Below are 15,700 nucleotides of genomic sequence, written 5' to 3'. Positions count from 1 at the left end.
GTCAAACATCTGGGTCAGCTTATATCTAGTGGAACAAGACTTGCAGGATATTGTTGGCAGGATGTGTGAGCTGGAGCAGTTTACTCTGTGGGAATCCCCAATATACAGATACACACAGACATGCATAAACACACACACACAGACAAGCAGCACTCACAAAATGTCAGTGCTTACACTCGCATTTAACTTGATTTCCAGCTGCCACATGTGCCGGAGAATGCTTTTGTGACAAATGATAGATTTGTACTTTTGCATTGTAAGAGTCCGCTTATATTTTCAAGTACGTGACACTGCAAACACCACGCTTAATATTTGGTTAAATGCCATGTTTAATATTTTGAAAAGATTACAAAAGCAAAAGAGAGGGGACAAATCGTAAATATTTTCAAGACTGAGTACATACGCTGGTATAATCTGTAACTTATTCTGTGACTACATATATGTTCTCAAGTTATTCACGTGCAAGACATTCTCAAACATCCCCAAACTTCCTGTCTTTCCCGTGCCTTATTAAATCTAAGGGACTGCTGAATTTGAGTTAGAAGAAGCTGAAATTAACCCTGTCGTGTATATAAAACTAGCCACTGCTCTGAGAACAGTGCAACAAGCTCCGGATAAGCTGTGGTATGAGAAACAGTTGCAGAAGGAAAAACACTACTCCTCCTAAATGCTCCGTGTTCTGTGAAACCATAAACTAAAGCGCTGGACCTCTTCTCTCGTGTGTAGCTGTAGTGTTTACATATTGCATAAGACAAAAAAAGAGAAGCCATTGCACTTCTGTCCTCTATCTCCTCTCCTGATTTACAGTTCTTTTACACCCTCTCCATCTCACTTTTCTCCCCCCCCCCCCTCCTCCCCCCCTCCTTCTTTTGCAGTGATTCAATCTTTCTTCTGCGCTGACTCGCCATCTTTGGGTTTGTCGTCTGTTTTGTACTCCAGGAAGAAGTCGTTGCAGGCGACTGTGAGGGCGCCCATCAGAATGATGAACTCGGTGAAGTCCACCTCCCCGTCGTTGTTGGCGTCCAAGTCGTTCATCACCTTCTCAACTGCTTCATTATCTTTGGAGCTCTGTCAGCGAGGAACAGAGAGAGAGACAGGCTTAAGAATGCGTTAGGTGTTATGCACGTGCATCTGTGGGCATACATAACTGCACAGGCTTGTTCGTTCTTGTGTGTCTGAGGAGATGAGTTAATATCTTCACTTGCATCATGCATATTTGTAAACTGTATTAGTGTGTTAGTGTGCAAACCACATTATTACCCCTAAGTAACTCCCCAGCTCCTCTAGTAGCAGCTCCTTCAGTTCGCCCCGGCTCAGAGTGTACTTGTCGCCTTCCTTCCCTGAATACTTGTGGAAGGTCTTTATGAGCATCTGCATGGCACTCTCCAGGTTGGAACTGGGCTCCTTGGACATGCTGGAAGGGGGATTCAAGTAAAGAGGTCAGACTCTGCCACATAATGCCCGCTCCAGCCCCAGCTGCATGTGCGGTCACATAGCAGTCAAGGGTGAAGCCACCTCCATAAGAGTGATAGTTGATGGATGGATGGATGGAAGGAAGGAAAGCAAAGCTGAGAGGTTTTTCCCATTTTCTAGACACTGGGTTTAATAATACTCTGCATGCATTGCAGAGTCTACTAAGGTCACTATATGTGTGTGTGTGTAACCTTAGTAGGTTTTACATTTCAGAGGTTTGGGTGGAAAGATGCAGGATAGCTTTGGGAAAGCTTTTTTTGAACAATCTTACACACATTGTGTCCGGCATCGTGGAGCTTCTTGTGCTGGACTCGTGGAGAGACTGTGCACACACAGACACAGATAAGTCACTGTCAATGAAGCATGAGTGTGATGGGTTTTCCAAAAACACAACCCCCCCCCCAAATAAAACAACAACAACAAAAAAAGCACACTCTTCATTGTTCATTGTTCTTTGATCCTTGGGTTATCGGTGTTGTAAGCTGAATTGGTAATGCATGTACCAATTAACTCCACGGCATCAGCAATGAGTGGTTTCGATGTAAACCACATCTCCCTATTTGCTGATCCTGTAACAAGTCTTATCATTCAAATGGAAACCACAAGTGAAACACAACACTTGCCTGGTAACGACATTTAGAAACTAAGGGGGCAAGTAACCTGAGGTGCCAGCATATACACTAACTAGTGCATACAGATGAGGGACTTCAATTCCATGCTTGCTAAGATGCATTCAGCTTTTGGCCCAAAGTTTAAAGTTCAGGGACCTATTAACTGGAAAACAGTGTGCAGAGCTGTGTTGATGCTAATCCTTACCACACGTAACACCAAAGGGCACAATCAGTCTGCCATGCTCCCCTGTGCATGATTTATTAATTATCATCTCTGACAAAAGGAGACAGGGATGTTAATGTCAGTCACCGGTTATTGCTTCTCGTCATGCTGCAGAGCATTGTACCAGAGAGGTCAGAGCTGCAGGCAGCACAGACAAAAGACGAGGCCAGTGGACACCAAAGCTGGCTCACTGGAAAATCTATAGGGGTCACTGTCTCACTGACTGGCACAATACAAAAGGAAGCCATGGAGACGGAAATGCTATCAGTGACACAGGAGTGAGTATGGTAATAATGCATATGTATGAAGTTATCTTAACGATGAAACAATATCCGCGTTGAGTGATGCGTGACGTTAAATATCTCGAGTTTTTAAAAAAGAAAAAGATAATCAGCTTAATGGAACAAGACATGCTGAGACTAAAAGATTTGGTATGTCCAGTATGTTCAGTATATTATCTTTCCTACCAGTGCTCTGCTGCTCTGCCACAAATCCCTACTGGCTTCGCTTGTTTCCATATTTCACTGACGTGCAAATTTCCTGTCATGCTCCTCTCAAAGCTTGCACATCAGTGGAAAGCCAGCAGTGCTTTGTCCAGACAAAAAAATCACCAACTGACTCACGCAGTTTGTTTTCCAAGTCTGCTGCTGAGTGCCCACTATCCGTTCTGCACTAACGGCGTTTGAGTATTTACTTCGGCTGTGCAGCTGCTAAAACACTTTACAAAGAAACTTTCATCGGATACAGAGGAGAAAGTCCAAAATCCAAGCTATCCGTCTTACCTGAGCACTGATGGAGGGCCTCCTTTGTCTTTGAAGAGGTGCAGGGGACAGAGCCAAGGCGGAGATGGATGGGGAGAGAGTTTGCCAGTGGCTTAAATATCACCTGTACCTCTCCCTCCTCCTCCTTAACCCCCCCCCAACCCCCAACTCCTTCACCCACTTACGTATACTACTTCAGTTTCCTTTACATCTCTCTCTCTCTGCGCAGGTGTTCAACTCCCCTCCTCTCTTCATCACATATGCATACAGTCATGAAAAGGAATTTATGTAAAAACAGCCTCAGATGAATAACGTGTGATATATTACACTGTATCAGTATTTAAGACTAAATCAAAATGCAGAGGCAGTGTGTAAAAAATTAAGTACGCCCTATGATTCATTAGCTTATATAACCGCCTTTAGCAGCAATAACTTGAAGCACTCGTTTTCTTTATAACTTTATCAGAGAAATTTTTCTTCTTGTCAGCGTTGCTTCAGTTCATTGAGGTTTGCCGCCATTCGTTTACGCACGGCTCTTTTAAGGTCCTGCCACAACATTTCAATCAGTTTGAGGTCGGGACTTTGATCTGTCCATTGCAGAATCTTGATTCTTTTCTTTTTCAGCCATTCTGTTGTAGATTTGCTGCTGTGCTTGTTGAATGACCCAGTTTGGGTTAAGCTTTAGCTGTCAGACAGATGGCCTCACATTTCACTCTAGAGTTCATGGTGAACTTAATGACTGCAAGTTGCCCAGGTCGTGCACCTGCAAAACAAGCCTAAATCATCACCCCTCCACCACCGTGCAGGACAGTTGATATGAGGTGTGCTTCATGGCCACACATCTCCATTTTGGTCTCGTCTGCCCAAGGCTGTTTCAGAAGCCTTGGGATTTGTTCAGATGCAATTTTGCAAATCTAAGCTCTGTTGCAATGTTCATTTTAGATCAGTTTTTTCTTGGAAACTCTTCCAAAACACCACACTTTTTTAGTCTTTTCTAATTTCTAACATTTAACATGCTAACTGAGACCTGTAGAGTCTCCAATTCAACTCTTGGGTGTTTGCAGAGTCTCTAAGCATTGCATGGTCTGTACTTTGGGTGAATTTGCTGGGCTGCCCATTCCTGGAATGATTGACAACTGTCTTTCCACCTACAGTGGCTTGCAAAAGTATTCGGCCCCCTTGAACTTTTCCACATTTTGTCACATTACAGCCACAAACATGAATCAATTTTATTGGAATTCCACGTGAAAGACCAATGCAAAGTGGTGTACACGTGAGAAGTGGAACGAAAATCATACATGATTCCAAACATTTTTTACAAATAAATAACTGAAAAGTGGGGTGTGCGTAATTATTCAGCCCCCTGAGTCAATACTTTGTAGAACCACCTTTTGCTGCAATTACAGCTGCCAGTCTTTTAGGGTATGTCTCTACCAGCTTTGCACATCACAGTAGAATGATGGACCAAAACTTGTTTGGGAATGGGAAAGTACCGCCTTCTGAGATCGAAGGGCAGCAACAAATGCTTCTTTAAGATCATTGCTTATGTCTTTCCTTCATGGCACTCTGCTAACACTTACCCTCTTAATTCCTTTGGAAGCAGTAAGGCTGTATTTAGTTTTTCTCACTGATTCTGCATTTTGGCTTAATTTCTTTTAAATAAATGATGAAACTGTGTAATCTGTCGGGTGCTGATTTTCATCTGAGGTTGTATTAGAATAATTTTACTGACCGTTACCATTAAATGATAGAAAATGGATGGATAGATTTTTACCTCATGTCATTCTTTAACAATTCAACAGAATTTCATCTTCTTGTACTTCATGGATCTTCATCCAAATTGTGCTCAAGCTCAAGGGCACACTTGCGCAAAACACCCATGCAGTGATGCTTTTACTTTCTGTACTTCACAGATTATGTTAACCTGTAAGTTGTGGTGCATCATCAGCCAGATAAGCTTCTTACTTTCTGGTATTTTATGTCCTGATTTGTAAAAACCTTAAAACCGACACCAGGATTTTTAATTGAAAAATCTACAAAAACTTGTTATTGTCACAGTTTATTCAATATTAGCCATTACACTTTACATAAAATGATCCAAAACGATACAGCGTTACATATGAAGTTAAAAAATCTGCATAATAAAGTTTACTGAACAGGTCAGTGGACCTGAATAAGTCCAACTGCTGTACTTGGCAGGACTGCATTAATGCACAGTGATAAAAGCCTGCACAGTTCCCTGGGAACGGCCCCGTAATCACAAACATTATGACTCACACGTTCGTACACTCGTACGTGTATCACTTTGAAGATTCTTAACGCATGCTGTTATCTTCATCTTCTGTATCTCAGAATGAATGAGATTCATTGTGTGGCAACGAAAACACGACGGCAAACAATCCCCGCTGCAAATCTGCTGTGCTCAGTTCCAGCATGTTTTTAATCTACATGAGTTAAAGCTGGGTGGGGTTTACACTAAGGGACAGAATAATAACACTGCCATTGCAGACAGTTTAAGCTCTCTGAAAGAGACTGCAGCTCTCACAGGTCATCATTGCAGAGATTCAAATAAGGGATTACCTTTGTTAGATGATGTGCAACCCAGGTATGCTCACTTCAAAAACACGGCATCTGCTGTTAGTGCAAGTTAAACAGGAAGCTGACTGCAGCAATTTAAGAGATGATGGTTCTATTAGTCATAGGAAGTACCAAAATGTATTTGCAATATAAAAATTATACGTATTTTATTAAAAGAAATCATAACGTAGTGTAAAAAGCCCCGATTGTTCAGTAAGTGTGTTAATAATAACTGCGGCGAGAAACGTAGCATACTGTGAGTATAAAGTCTGAGCAGAGTGTGTAAATGAGGTTATTTACAATGGGAGTGTCGCAGTGAGCCATGGCGGTCACATGACTCAAAGCTTATTTGTCTCGCCCGTGTTGCTGTTGAGCGGTTTGCGGTGCCAGGTGCTCTAACAGTACATAAGGTACACATTTGGTTCGCTGCCCAAAATGTGTGTGCCTGAAGCACTTTGCAGCTGGTCTCACAGACCTGCAACACAGCAGGCCTGCAACACAAACCTTTTTGTTTTCATGGGTGCATTATTGATGATGAAACAATTTGCAAATCATTAAATTGTAATTAACAAATTGCATATAATGTGACAAAGAAGTACACTTTCAAGTTTATCTCCATAGTGGTCCAGATAAGAGTTACGTATAGGCTTAAAAGTTAATTATAAAGAGGCCATGTAGAACTTAAATAATGGCCACAATAATGGTAATAAAATGGTAATAAGTTTCCAAAAGCATGCAACATCTCATTATTAGCCTTTTGCAGAAGCTCACACATTGATGGCTCAGTATTCTTCTTTTTTTTTTTTTTTTGCTTAAAAAAAAGCACAACCTCGGACAATGATACCTTTGACACTACCACCTCGTCTGATGGGCAGGTTCACTGGAGCCCGGGATTACTTTCATGTAATTGTTTGTGTCCCAGGGTGTGTTACCCATCAAATGCCTAATCCAGTAGTTTCCCAATGCCTAATGCCCAAGGATCCAGTTGCAGGTCAAACAGGGTCTTTAAACAGAATGAGAGTGTGAGTAACAAACAAACACATAAGGATGAACAAACGGTGCCTAAACCAGCAAAAAAACCCACAAAAAAAACAAAAAACACCCACGACGACGAGCAATTATAAGGAAAGCCTCCAAAAGAGAGGTCAAATTTCTGCTTGTCACTCCCCTCTGTCCTGTGCTGCCAGGGATCACTCCTGATAATGAGCTGCCCAGCACCTAAGGGTTAAATAGGAAGGACCTGCTGTCTCAAATACACAATAATATAGGCACTAATTTAAAAAAAAGTGACACCTGTTAAGACTGCTTGACTTCTTGGCTTTTAGTTATCATGTTCTTCTCTTCAGCTTAGGTTACAAGAGCGTCTTTTCTGACCTGCCCCTCTAGTGACCAGCCCACTCATATGAGGCTCATCTGGGCTCCCCTTTGGCCACTTAATGGCCCTTTGGTGTGGATTCCACCCCTGAACCTTAATTATTTAGCCAAGGGTCACACCTGATCTTCCAGTTCCTAATTTATGGCAGACTAAGAGTGACGAGAATATGCTGCAGATGCCAGATGAAGTTAACTTTTGCAGCACAGTGAGCCCGTGAAGCAGACTTGAAAGAGAAAGAAGAAGAAGAAGATGGTTTAAAGGGGGCCAATACCACAGTGAAGACAAGCTGAAGTAATGCAAAGCATCAGCAAAACACTTCTGTTTATTGTCATGCTCAATCAGAAATATAGCACGAGAATGTTAGTAAAAATGTACTGTCAGATTTTCATGCACCCAATGCAGGAACACTTTGACACGTTCAGAAATACACTTTAAAGAGTTGGAAGAGAAGAAAAATAGTACCCTAGGGTCTGTATGGAAAATCAATTATAGTTAAAGAGGAAAACAGCTACCCTCTTTTAGCACTAAATAACAGATATGATCAATGTATTTTGTTCTAAAAAGATGCGAACAACTGATTAAACAGAAAAGTTGTTGTAAAATGTTATTTCTTATCTTCTTATCTTTCGGGATGCTGGCAGATGTTTCAAAGCTATCTAACGTAAAGGAATTTTTGGCCACTAATCTTAAAAGCATATTTCCTAAAATGTCAAACTATTCTTTTAAGATGTAATTTACTTCTGTTTTACCAAGGACCCAAATGACTGCATGCCACAACTGTGCAGGAAGCCCACACAGAGACAAAAGTGGGAAAAGGTTTGGGTTTAAACTAAAGGTCTCGTTGGCAGTGGTGCGTTGGTCACGTGTGCAGCAAGGTTTTCACAGGGACACGGCATGCACGGGATAGCGTACGTCTGCATGCTATCATAGTGTATTATCATAATGAGGTAAATGTGCTATATAGTGGGATGCACATGCTGTACATAAGAACATAGTGGTAACTAGTAGTACAAAGCAATAAACTGACAGTTATTATCTTATAAAAAGGAATATTTCGTTATTTTAGAGCTGGTCTTGTAGTGTTTTAACTTTTCCCAATATTGTTTTATTTCAAAGTTCTGTGTTTGAAACATAAAAAAAATCATTAGTGGCTTTTCGATTCATTTTAACATTGTTAAGGCTGTGCTTTGTGTAGTGTTTTGAATGTGTGTAGTGTGATTTCTTTTCTCTTTTTGTTGTGAAGGATGAATTGTCCCCTATGAGGTCGCCTCCTCTGTCTTCTTTTCCACATCTTCCTTCACAGCAGCGGGGAGCTTGTCTGCAGTTTCCCCCACCTTTACCGTTTCCTCCACCTTTTCCTCCGCTTTTACAGCCGCTTCTCCTGCTTTTGCAGCTGTGTCTGCCACTGCTGCTTCCTTTGCTGCCTCCGGCTGCGTCTGCCCCTCTGCCTTTACTTCTACCTTTGCGTCTGCGTTTGCTTCTACCTTCACTTCAGCACTTGCTGCTGGCTTTGCCTCTTCGTTCGCCTCGGGCTTCGCTTCCTCGTTCGCCTCGGGCTTCTGATCCTCCTTGTTGGGGGCGTTTTGTGCCACTTGTGCAGATGCAGAATTCTGTGCAGGTTCCTCTTTGGCGAGCGAACGTTGCTCACTCAGCGAGCAGGCCACATAGCCGACTAGCTTCATGAACTCCTCAAAGCCAACCTTGCCATCTTGGTCGCTATCCAGCTCCTTACCCATGTTGTCTATCGCGTCTTTGCTGTCCGTGTCCTGAATAGTAGGCACATACAATCATGATGATTAGTAACTCTACCTCACCTCTTACTGGTCATATCACCATACATGATTAGTAAATGGCCCTCTATCAGTAGCTCCGTTTACATTATAATGTTGATCCGTGTCATTTCATCATACAGGATCACTTTTCCCATGTACTGGCTGTATATTACAGCAACATTTGTTCACAGTTCACATTTCAAAACTCTGGACAGGCTAAGGCTGGTCAGGGCTAACACAACACCATTGTCTGCTTTTATGGAAGATGATTACATAATCCAAATATAAGCAACAATTCTGAGATTTCAACAAAGATTTCCTAACCGTGAGGATGTTTCCCAGCTGGGATGAGACAAGGTTTTGGAATTCTTTCTTCCCTAGACTCTCCCTTCCTTTGGACGACTTCAGGAAGACCTTCACCATGGTCTGAATGGCACTCTCCATGACTTCTCTCTCTCTAAAAAAGGGAGAGATAAAAACAATGATCATAGATAGATAGATACATGGATAGTAATAATCACTGTTGCGTGCTGTTTAAGGGAAGTTGCGTGGAGACAGTGTGGTTCAAGTGTGTTGCAGTAATAGGCACATGCAGTGGAAAATGAAACAGAGGATCTCCTCATTTCCATGCGCGTCCTTTCGTTTCAGGTGTTGAGCCTTGAGTTCCAATAAGGGAGGGATGGTGACGTGAGATAAGTGGAGAGGGTGAGAGGGAGTCTGATTGAGAGACAAGCTGTAACACACAATGGAAGTTCTGATCTTTGATAGGTCATCTGATCTACTGAAGCTACCGAGGGGACTGGGCTTCAGATTACCTAAGGGATTACCTAGTCCCTGTTTGCGCTTCTCTCCCGCTCCCCCTCTCCCTCATTCTGTCTTGCTTTTGCTACCTTGCCAGCTGTACTTGCCTCTCTCTTACCTGCTACTGTCTCTTTCTTGTTTTCACTCTGTTACCCCCTTTCACGCTACCAAATGGGACAATTAGGCCTGCTGTGGATTATCACTCTTTCATTACACATCAGCAGCCAATTCCTATACATTAAAACCTTTGCAGATGTTTGGAGTCTGACAGAGAGACTATCAGCACCTTAGATCTTTACAAACTCGTGCATATAGTCTACAGGCATTTCCCCAAGTGTAACATGCCAATAGGTGACACATGTTTACAGAAATTCCATTCATTGCTGCCTGTTAAAAATCACTTAGACAGGAATTTACAGGCTAGTTCCGAGTTAGTCTGTCCCAACGCAGAGAGAAGATATGTTTAAGGCAAACATCTTGCATGTCAACTTCAGAATTCAATTGTAGCAGCGCAAAGTACAAAGCAAAAGCAAAAGCAAACTGTTCTTTGTTTCAACAAGGAAGCTGTCATGCAGAAAATTAACATCATTAATTACTAAAGTATGTGTACTTTACAACACCCACCTTAAGTTTATGGTGCTAGTGTCAGTCTCAACATATGTTAAATAGCAGCAGGCTTTGACACCATAGAGTGTTTAAAATCTAACACTTGCAGCTGACCTACTGCTCTGTAACTGTCTGACCTTGTTGTGCCACAACAGAGCGCACAATATAACCACACGTTTGCATGCAGGCGAGTGAGCACATCTCTGATCGTCAAAACAGCTGTCACTGAACAATAGTGACCTAATAAAGTTATAAACAAGCGTGTGTGTGTGTGCGTAAGCATTTTCAAAGAAAATTGGTTTCACCAGTTTTAAACTGTCCAGCTATGGATGAAGAAACTGTTAATTTCTTGTTATGCTAAAACAAACAAACTCGGGCCTTTTAGGAACTTTAGGGGACTTCTTCCTCCGCCGGTGACACACCCTCCACAGCCTGAATACACAAGAGCCTTAACTGCTTAACTGCGTCCTACTCAAAATACATTTCTTCTATTTACAGCCTGACATTTCTTTCATTTCTCACATTCACTGTTTACCTACGACCTGCCGTAAGTCAGTATTGCTTGAATAGCTTCTAAAAGCGCGCAGGATTTTAAACAAATATCCCACGTCAGAGCTTCACCTTGTTGAACTCGGGAGAGAAGGCACATTAATCCCCGCTATTTGCCTTAAAGGCCCTCAAAACTACTGCGCAAATAATTAAATATACAGGCCTACAACCAGAGGTTTCCCATTTCCCTCCAGAGCCCAGAGAGGATTGAGTGTTGCGTTTCCAAACGAGCGAATGTGATACGGTACGTGCGCAGAGTAATGACAATACTACCGCTAGTGTGGCATTAAATATTGAGAGAGGAACAAGTTGGGTTGTGGCTGTAAAATACAGCGCGCAGTCATTGTCTTTCTTCCAAGTTTGCAAATACAGACAACTCAGACAATGTGGAATCCACATCGTCCACAAGCATGACGGTTTTTCCAGGACTCATCCCAAATACCACAAGTAGACCAGTTTTAAATATTTAAGCCAAAACAAATAAAATTGTCACAAGTGACAGACACAACTATACAAAACTCCACTCAGCAAGACAAACTGCCGCCTTCACGGCCTCTCGATTAAAAGCATATTATGCGCAAAGGTGTAAAACCCCCCACAAAAAATCTCTCAAAAATGCACTTTTACGCGCGACCCGGATGCCCGGTGGATGTGTCACGTTAAAGCCCAATACTGTCACTCAGCGTTACCTTAATTTTTTATAGGCATTTGGCAAAATGGTCGGCATCTGCCTTAATCATATCAAATATATTTTCCAAGAAAATGAGCTCATGTTTCAATCCCACACAGTCTGTAAAAGCTAAAATTTAAACGCACATGAAAGCAAAACAGCCACTAACTATAATGATTTACTTTTTTTTAATGGAAGTGCAACGTGAGCTCAAAACTTCGGTAGAGTCGAGTCATTGAAACCGTCCCGCAGTCAGACAGCGGCCAAATTTCATGGGATGGCTCTTGCGAGAGTTTATCGAAACGTGGCAAAAAACCCCGATGAGCAAATAAGCTGCATACACGGAGGAGAATACTAAAATAAGCCAAAAAGGACGCTTTTAACTCACCGTTTACAGCCTGCAGGACAAGAGAAGTGTACAAATGTGCGCAAATTTGAGTTTCTGCCCTCTTCCCCACCTTTCTACGCTGCTTTGCGCCCAGAGAACTTGCCAAACTAGTAGGACTGCAGAATCTCTTCCGTGATTTAGGTTTTTTTTTCCTGTCCTTAAAACTTTTCCCCCTTCACAAGTCAAAGGGCGTGTACCTGGAAGAGAGAGAGAGCGGAGAATTGGGAATGTGCAAAAGCGCGACCCCAACTTTCGTGAAAAGGGAGTGAAAGTGTATCAAAACACTTATACTCGGTTTTTATTGGAATTATCTTTGGCTCTCGAGCCAGCTGTTTCACGTCATGTGTGATTTGTTCAGTTTCACGCCAACTAGGCAGGCTTGTGGCTTGGAGCGGCTTCATCTGCTGGGACGAGGAGACAGGGCGGGTGGGATTACTTCATCTGCACACAGCTCAGGCGTTTTCCAAAGTATTTCACTCACTAAAAGTAAAGAAAAAGCATAGCGATACGCCAGAATCTTGCAAAATTTTGCGGGAGGATGTGTCTTAAGTGAAACAGACACACATCTGTACGTCTCTGAATAACACACAATTGGCACAAGTTTACGCACCCACTTTCTTTGACGGAAATAAAAATTGTAATAAATAAATAAATACTTTTTTAACGCTTTTAAACTAACAGAATAGGATAAAACTTATATTAGGCTGAAAAATAATGGCCTGTCTCTTTTTCCTGCTGACACTTTGGAAATGTGAGGGTGAGGCGAGGGACTCTACTGAATATACTGCAGGAAAGCTAATGTGGGTTGCAAAAATGGTTGAAGAGGTAAAGCAGTCTTTCCAGATCCTCGAAAGAGCTTTTGAGACTTTTGAATTTATGCCACAGATAAATATCCCCCACTCTGTGCTGATAAGTTCTAAAGAAGCCTTCACATTGATGCTATCTGGTAACGCTCTGGACTTCAAACCAAAGGGAGTTGCTCATACAGACAATTCATTTGTGTGTTCCAACTTCACTTTGTCTATCACTTTGGAGTTGATGACTCATTGCATCATTCCTCCCACACTGGCACCTCAATCTGTGTAACTTGGATACAAAGGTCACATTTATTAATCAGTTAAAGATCATTGTTCTCCAAATCAGTTAGCAGAACCTCCTTATGTCTCTCTGGCAAAATTAAAACCGGCCTATAGGCTATAAAACAGCTGGGGAGCACGCCAGCACACATAACTCTGTCTAGACATTGGAATTAATACAAAGTGACCGTAACACTAAGAACTGCCAGCTGAAGAGGCACATTGCAATTAAACTGCACAAGCAAAATATAATAGAATGTTTTTGCAGAGGCCACACTGATGGACAGCAAAGGCTAAGCTATGCTTTTACATCATCCCTGCTTAATGCTTGGACAAGCAGCTTTGTACAGGTATTATAAAGCACTATGCAACAAGATATTGTCTGGATGGTGTAGTTGTAATAGTGGTAATGCATATTGGATTACAGCCCCCTAAATCAGGGTTGTAATACAATGTGGGTGGCTGGACATCATATAATATAGTGAATGAATGACAGGAGGCAGTGCTGGTTGTTGTTGGTGGTTTAAGACAATCAAGCCTTTAATTCATAGTTTCCTGTATTCAACAAATGGTTAACTGAAGAGTGGCACCAGCAGGGTGACAAAAGAATTCAAACGGTCTTGAACTCAAAAGCATAAACTGAGACGATTGGCGTTGCACAATCAGCTCACTTTCAGTCTCGATTGACAGAAAGCGACGAGCTCTACTGACTGAAGCCTCCCTGCTTGCTCGCCAGTTTTCCGATCAGCTGCCAGAACTCGGAGAAAGTCAGCTCCCCGTCGTTGTTTTCATCCAGTGAGCCCATGAGCTGGTCGATGACTGCGGGATCACTGGCATTCTGCAGAGGGTGATCACAAGAACAGTTCAGGATCAATACAATATAATGATCTCAGATGCGGTATCAGCTACTTTGAAACACTGTCCTGCCACCTAATGGTTGAATGAAGTAACAAAAACACCCGAAAAGCATTTGTAGGCACACTCACAACGTTTCTTGATCATGGGGAAAACAGCTATTAAAAGAGCTCAAACCCTGTAAGTTACTATGGCCATTGGGCTATAAAACACATTAGATTACTACCTTATATATGCAGTCAAAGTGTTTTGCTTGATAGTGTACAGTTTATAGTTAATTTCATTCCACTTTCACAGAGATACAATCCCAAATTACAAGAATTACACTCCTTACAAGAATCAGCTGACCACGGATTTGATCAATTAAAGATTTTGTTATAATCAAATAAATGTATTGACAGTTTTTTAATTCCACTGTAAATACAATAAAATCAGACATTATGATGCAGATGGTGATTTTATCAGTCAATTTTGTATAAAATGTTATTATCAGAATCAGAGAAACTCATTAAGTGATGTAAAAAAATGGATTATGTCACATGATGTACAGTCACACGTTGCATGTAGAATTAAAATGCACAGTATTAGAATTCGATAGCAAAATTATAGTAATATAATATATGTTACACACACAAGTGTTGAATTTTTACATGCAAAGTGTGCATCATGTTGTATAGAGTACACATGATACAACATGATGAGGGAGGATTTTTCTGATTGGCTGCCAAGGGAGTAATCTTAATATTTGTACACACTGCTCAGCATCTTTAAAAGTGTGTGGTGCTAAAACTGATTTGCTATTTAAATACCAGTGGAGATACAGCCCTACCAGTGGAGCAACAAAGAGTGACACGGCTCCAAACGCTGGGGTGGTTGTGGTGGTTCAGGAGGTAGCGCGGGTCGTCTACCAATCGGATGGCTGGTGGTTCAATCTCTGGTTACTCCAGTTTGCATGTCGAAGTATCCTTTGGTAATATGCTGACCCCCAAGTTGACCCCGATGCGTGCAGTGTGAATGTGTGTGCATGAGTGAATGTCAGGCGAGGTGCTTAAGTATAGAAAAGTGCATGTATGTTTGGGTGAATGCTCAGAGTAGAAAAAATGTGCGTTTGCCAAACAGATCAATGCCACAGTTAGTTTCTTTAATATCTGTGTGTAGGGTGCTCAGGGACACAAATAACAAGGAAAAGAGGAAGAACAACTTAAGAATCGCACCTTGACATAGTTGGGCAGCTGAGAAGCCACCAGGTGTTGGAACTCATCCTTACTCAGGGTGCTGGAGGATCCGTCTTTCCCAGCATATGTCTTGAACTGGGTGACAAGGGTTGAGATAGCAGCTTCCATGATGACCTGCAAAATAAACAAGTAGAGTGAATGTATTTCTCACACAAGAGCTTAAATAAAGAGATGCCGTAGGAAAGAAAAAAGCATCCGTCTTACTTTCTGTGTCTGCAGTGCGGCGTGTCGCAATAAGTACTGAGAACCTTGTCCCTTGACTGTGACCATCACCTCTCCAAATATATACGCTTCATCTTCACGACTGATGCAAACATCAGCGGAAAACATTAAACCGTTCCCCCTTCTCCCCCAGCCAGCAGGCTGCCCTTATCTGCCTGATTCCACTTCTCTGGAGACAGATGTCAAAACAAAGCACACACACACACACACACACACACACACACACACACACACACACACACACACAGAAAACGGCCATTCTGCCCTACAAAGGGCAAAACTGTACTAACGATAGCACAAAACCCATTTCAGTTTGCAGAGCAAGGCATTTAGTGGTAGCATCAGGCCATTCTAATCAAGTGACCGAATCATGCATGCCTAAGCAGTAATTAGTTTATACAAAACATGACTCAAATAATATGGTACAAACACACAGTGTCATGTGTGAGCCTTTCCAACTGCACTAAGCTGATTAAACCTTTTAAAAAAGATTAAAACAGCATTTA

At 41.9% G+C, this 15,700-nt stretch overlaps 3 protein-coding genes across 5 annotated transcripts; all 3 read right to left on the bottom strand.

Moving 5' to 3' along the window:
• Positions 1–849: 849 nt before the first annotated feature.
• Positions 850–3,165, bottom strand: s100s (S100 calcium binding protein S). 3 transcript variants are annotated; one of them, XM_005457240.3, is made up of 4 exons: positions 3,090–3,145; positions 1,749–1,795; positions 1,261–1,414; positions 850–1,068 (listed from the first exon to the last, which is right to left on the bottom strand). In XM_005457240.3, the coding sequence occupies exons 2-4, from the start codon at positions 1,760–1,762 to the stop codon at positions 880–882; spliced, it is 357 nt and encodes a 118-aa protein (XP_005457297.1). In that variant the 5' UTR covers positions 1,763–1,795; positions 3,090–3,145; the 3' UTR covers positions 850–879. The 3 variants fall into 3 exon arrangements, with proteins under 3 accessions (XP_005457297.1, XP_003452539.1, XP_013131348.1); XM_003452491.5 differs by lacking the exon at positions 1,749–1,795 and having other exon boundaries at positions 3,090–3,165; XM_013275894.3 differs by lacking the exon at positions 3,090–3,145 and having other exon boundaries at positions 1,749–2,472.
• Positions 3,166–5,114: 1,949 nt separating this feature from the next.
• s100u (S100 calcium binding protein U) lies at positions 5,115–12,027 on the bottom strand. The gene is made up of 3 exons (XM_003452490.5): positions 11,807–12,027; positions 9,117–9,249; positions 5,115–8,786 (listed from the first exon to the last, which is right to left on the bottom strand). The coding sequence occupies exons 2-3, from the start codon at positions 9,234–9,236 to the stop codon at positions 8,277–8,279; spliced, it is 630 nt and encodes a 209-aa protein (XP_003452538.1). The 5' UTR covers positions 9,237–9,249; positions 11,807–12,027; the 3' UTR covers positions 5,115–8,276.
• A 1,361-nt stretch (positions 12,028–13,388) lies between these two features.
• Positions 13,389–15,331, bottom strand: s100a11 (S100 calcium binding protein A11). Its single transcript, XM_003452449.5, has 3 exons — positions 15,177–15,331; positions 14,952–15,086; positions 13,389–13,720 (listed from the first exon to the last, which is right to left on the bottom strand). The coding sequence occupies exons 1-3, from the start codon at positions 15,300–15,302 to the stop codon at positions 13,586–13,588; spliced, it is 396 nt and encodes a 131-aa protein (XP_003452497.4). The 5' UTR covers positions 15,303–15,331; the 3' UTR covers positions 13,389–13,585.
• Positions 15,332–15,700: the final 369 nt, after the last annotated feature.

Source organism: Oreochromis niloticus, linkage group LG22 (assembly GCF_001858045.2).
Source record: "Oreochromis niloticus isolate F11D_XX linkage group LG22, O_niloticus_UMD_NMBU, whole genome shotgun sequence".
NCBI classification, from domain to species: domain Eukaryota; kingdom Metazoa; phylum Chordata; class Actinopteri; order Cichliformes; family Cichlidae; genus Oreochromis; species Oreochromis niloticus.
The sequence above is the reverse complement of the archived record's forward strand: the minus strand, read 5'-3'. Positions and strand labels throughout refer to the sequence as shown.

Excerpts from the sequence above, each read along its gene's own strand:
- s100a11 (XM_003452449.5), bottom strand. The coding sequence starts at position 15,302 with ATGTTTTCCGCTGATGTTTGCATCAGTCGTGAAGATGAAGCGTATATA. Across the intron at positions 15,087-15,176 it reads CCGCACTGCAGACACAGAAA|GTCATCATGGAAGCTGCTAT; the intron begins GTAAGACGGATG and ends TTTATTTTGCAG. Across the intron at positions 13,721-14,951 it reads AGCTGCCCAACTATGTCAAG|AATGCCAGTGATCCCGCAGT; the intron begins GTGCGATTCTTA and ends CACCCTCTGCAG.
- s100s (XM_013275894.3), bottom strand. The coding sequence starts at position 1,921 with ATGAACAATGAAGAGTGTGCTTTTTTTGTTGTTGTTGTTTTATTTGGG. Across the intron at positions 1,415-1,748 it reads TCCACGATGCCGGACACAAT|CATGTCCAAGGAGCCCAGTT; the intron begins GTGTGTAAGATT and ends TCCCCCTTCCAG. Across the intron at positions 1,069-1,260 it reads AGCTGGGGAGTTACTTAGGG|AGCTCCAAAGATAATGAAGC; the intron begins GTAATAATGTGG and ends CCTCGCTGACAG.
- s100u (XM_003452490.5), bottom strand. The coding sequence starts at position 9,236 with ATGGAGAGTGCCATTCAGACCATGGTGAAGGTCTTCCTGAAGTCGTCC. Across the intron at positions 8,787-9,116 it reads AGCTGGGAAACATCCTCACG|GACACGGACAGCAAAGACGC; the intron begins GTTAGGAAATCT and ends CCTACTATTCAG.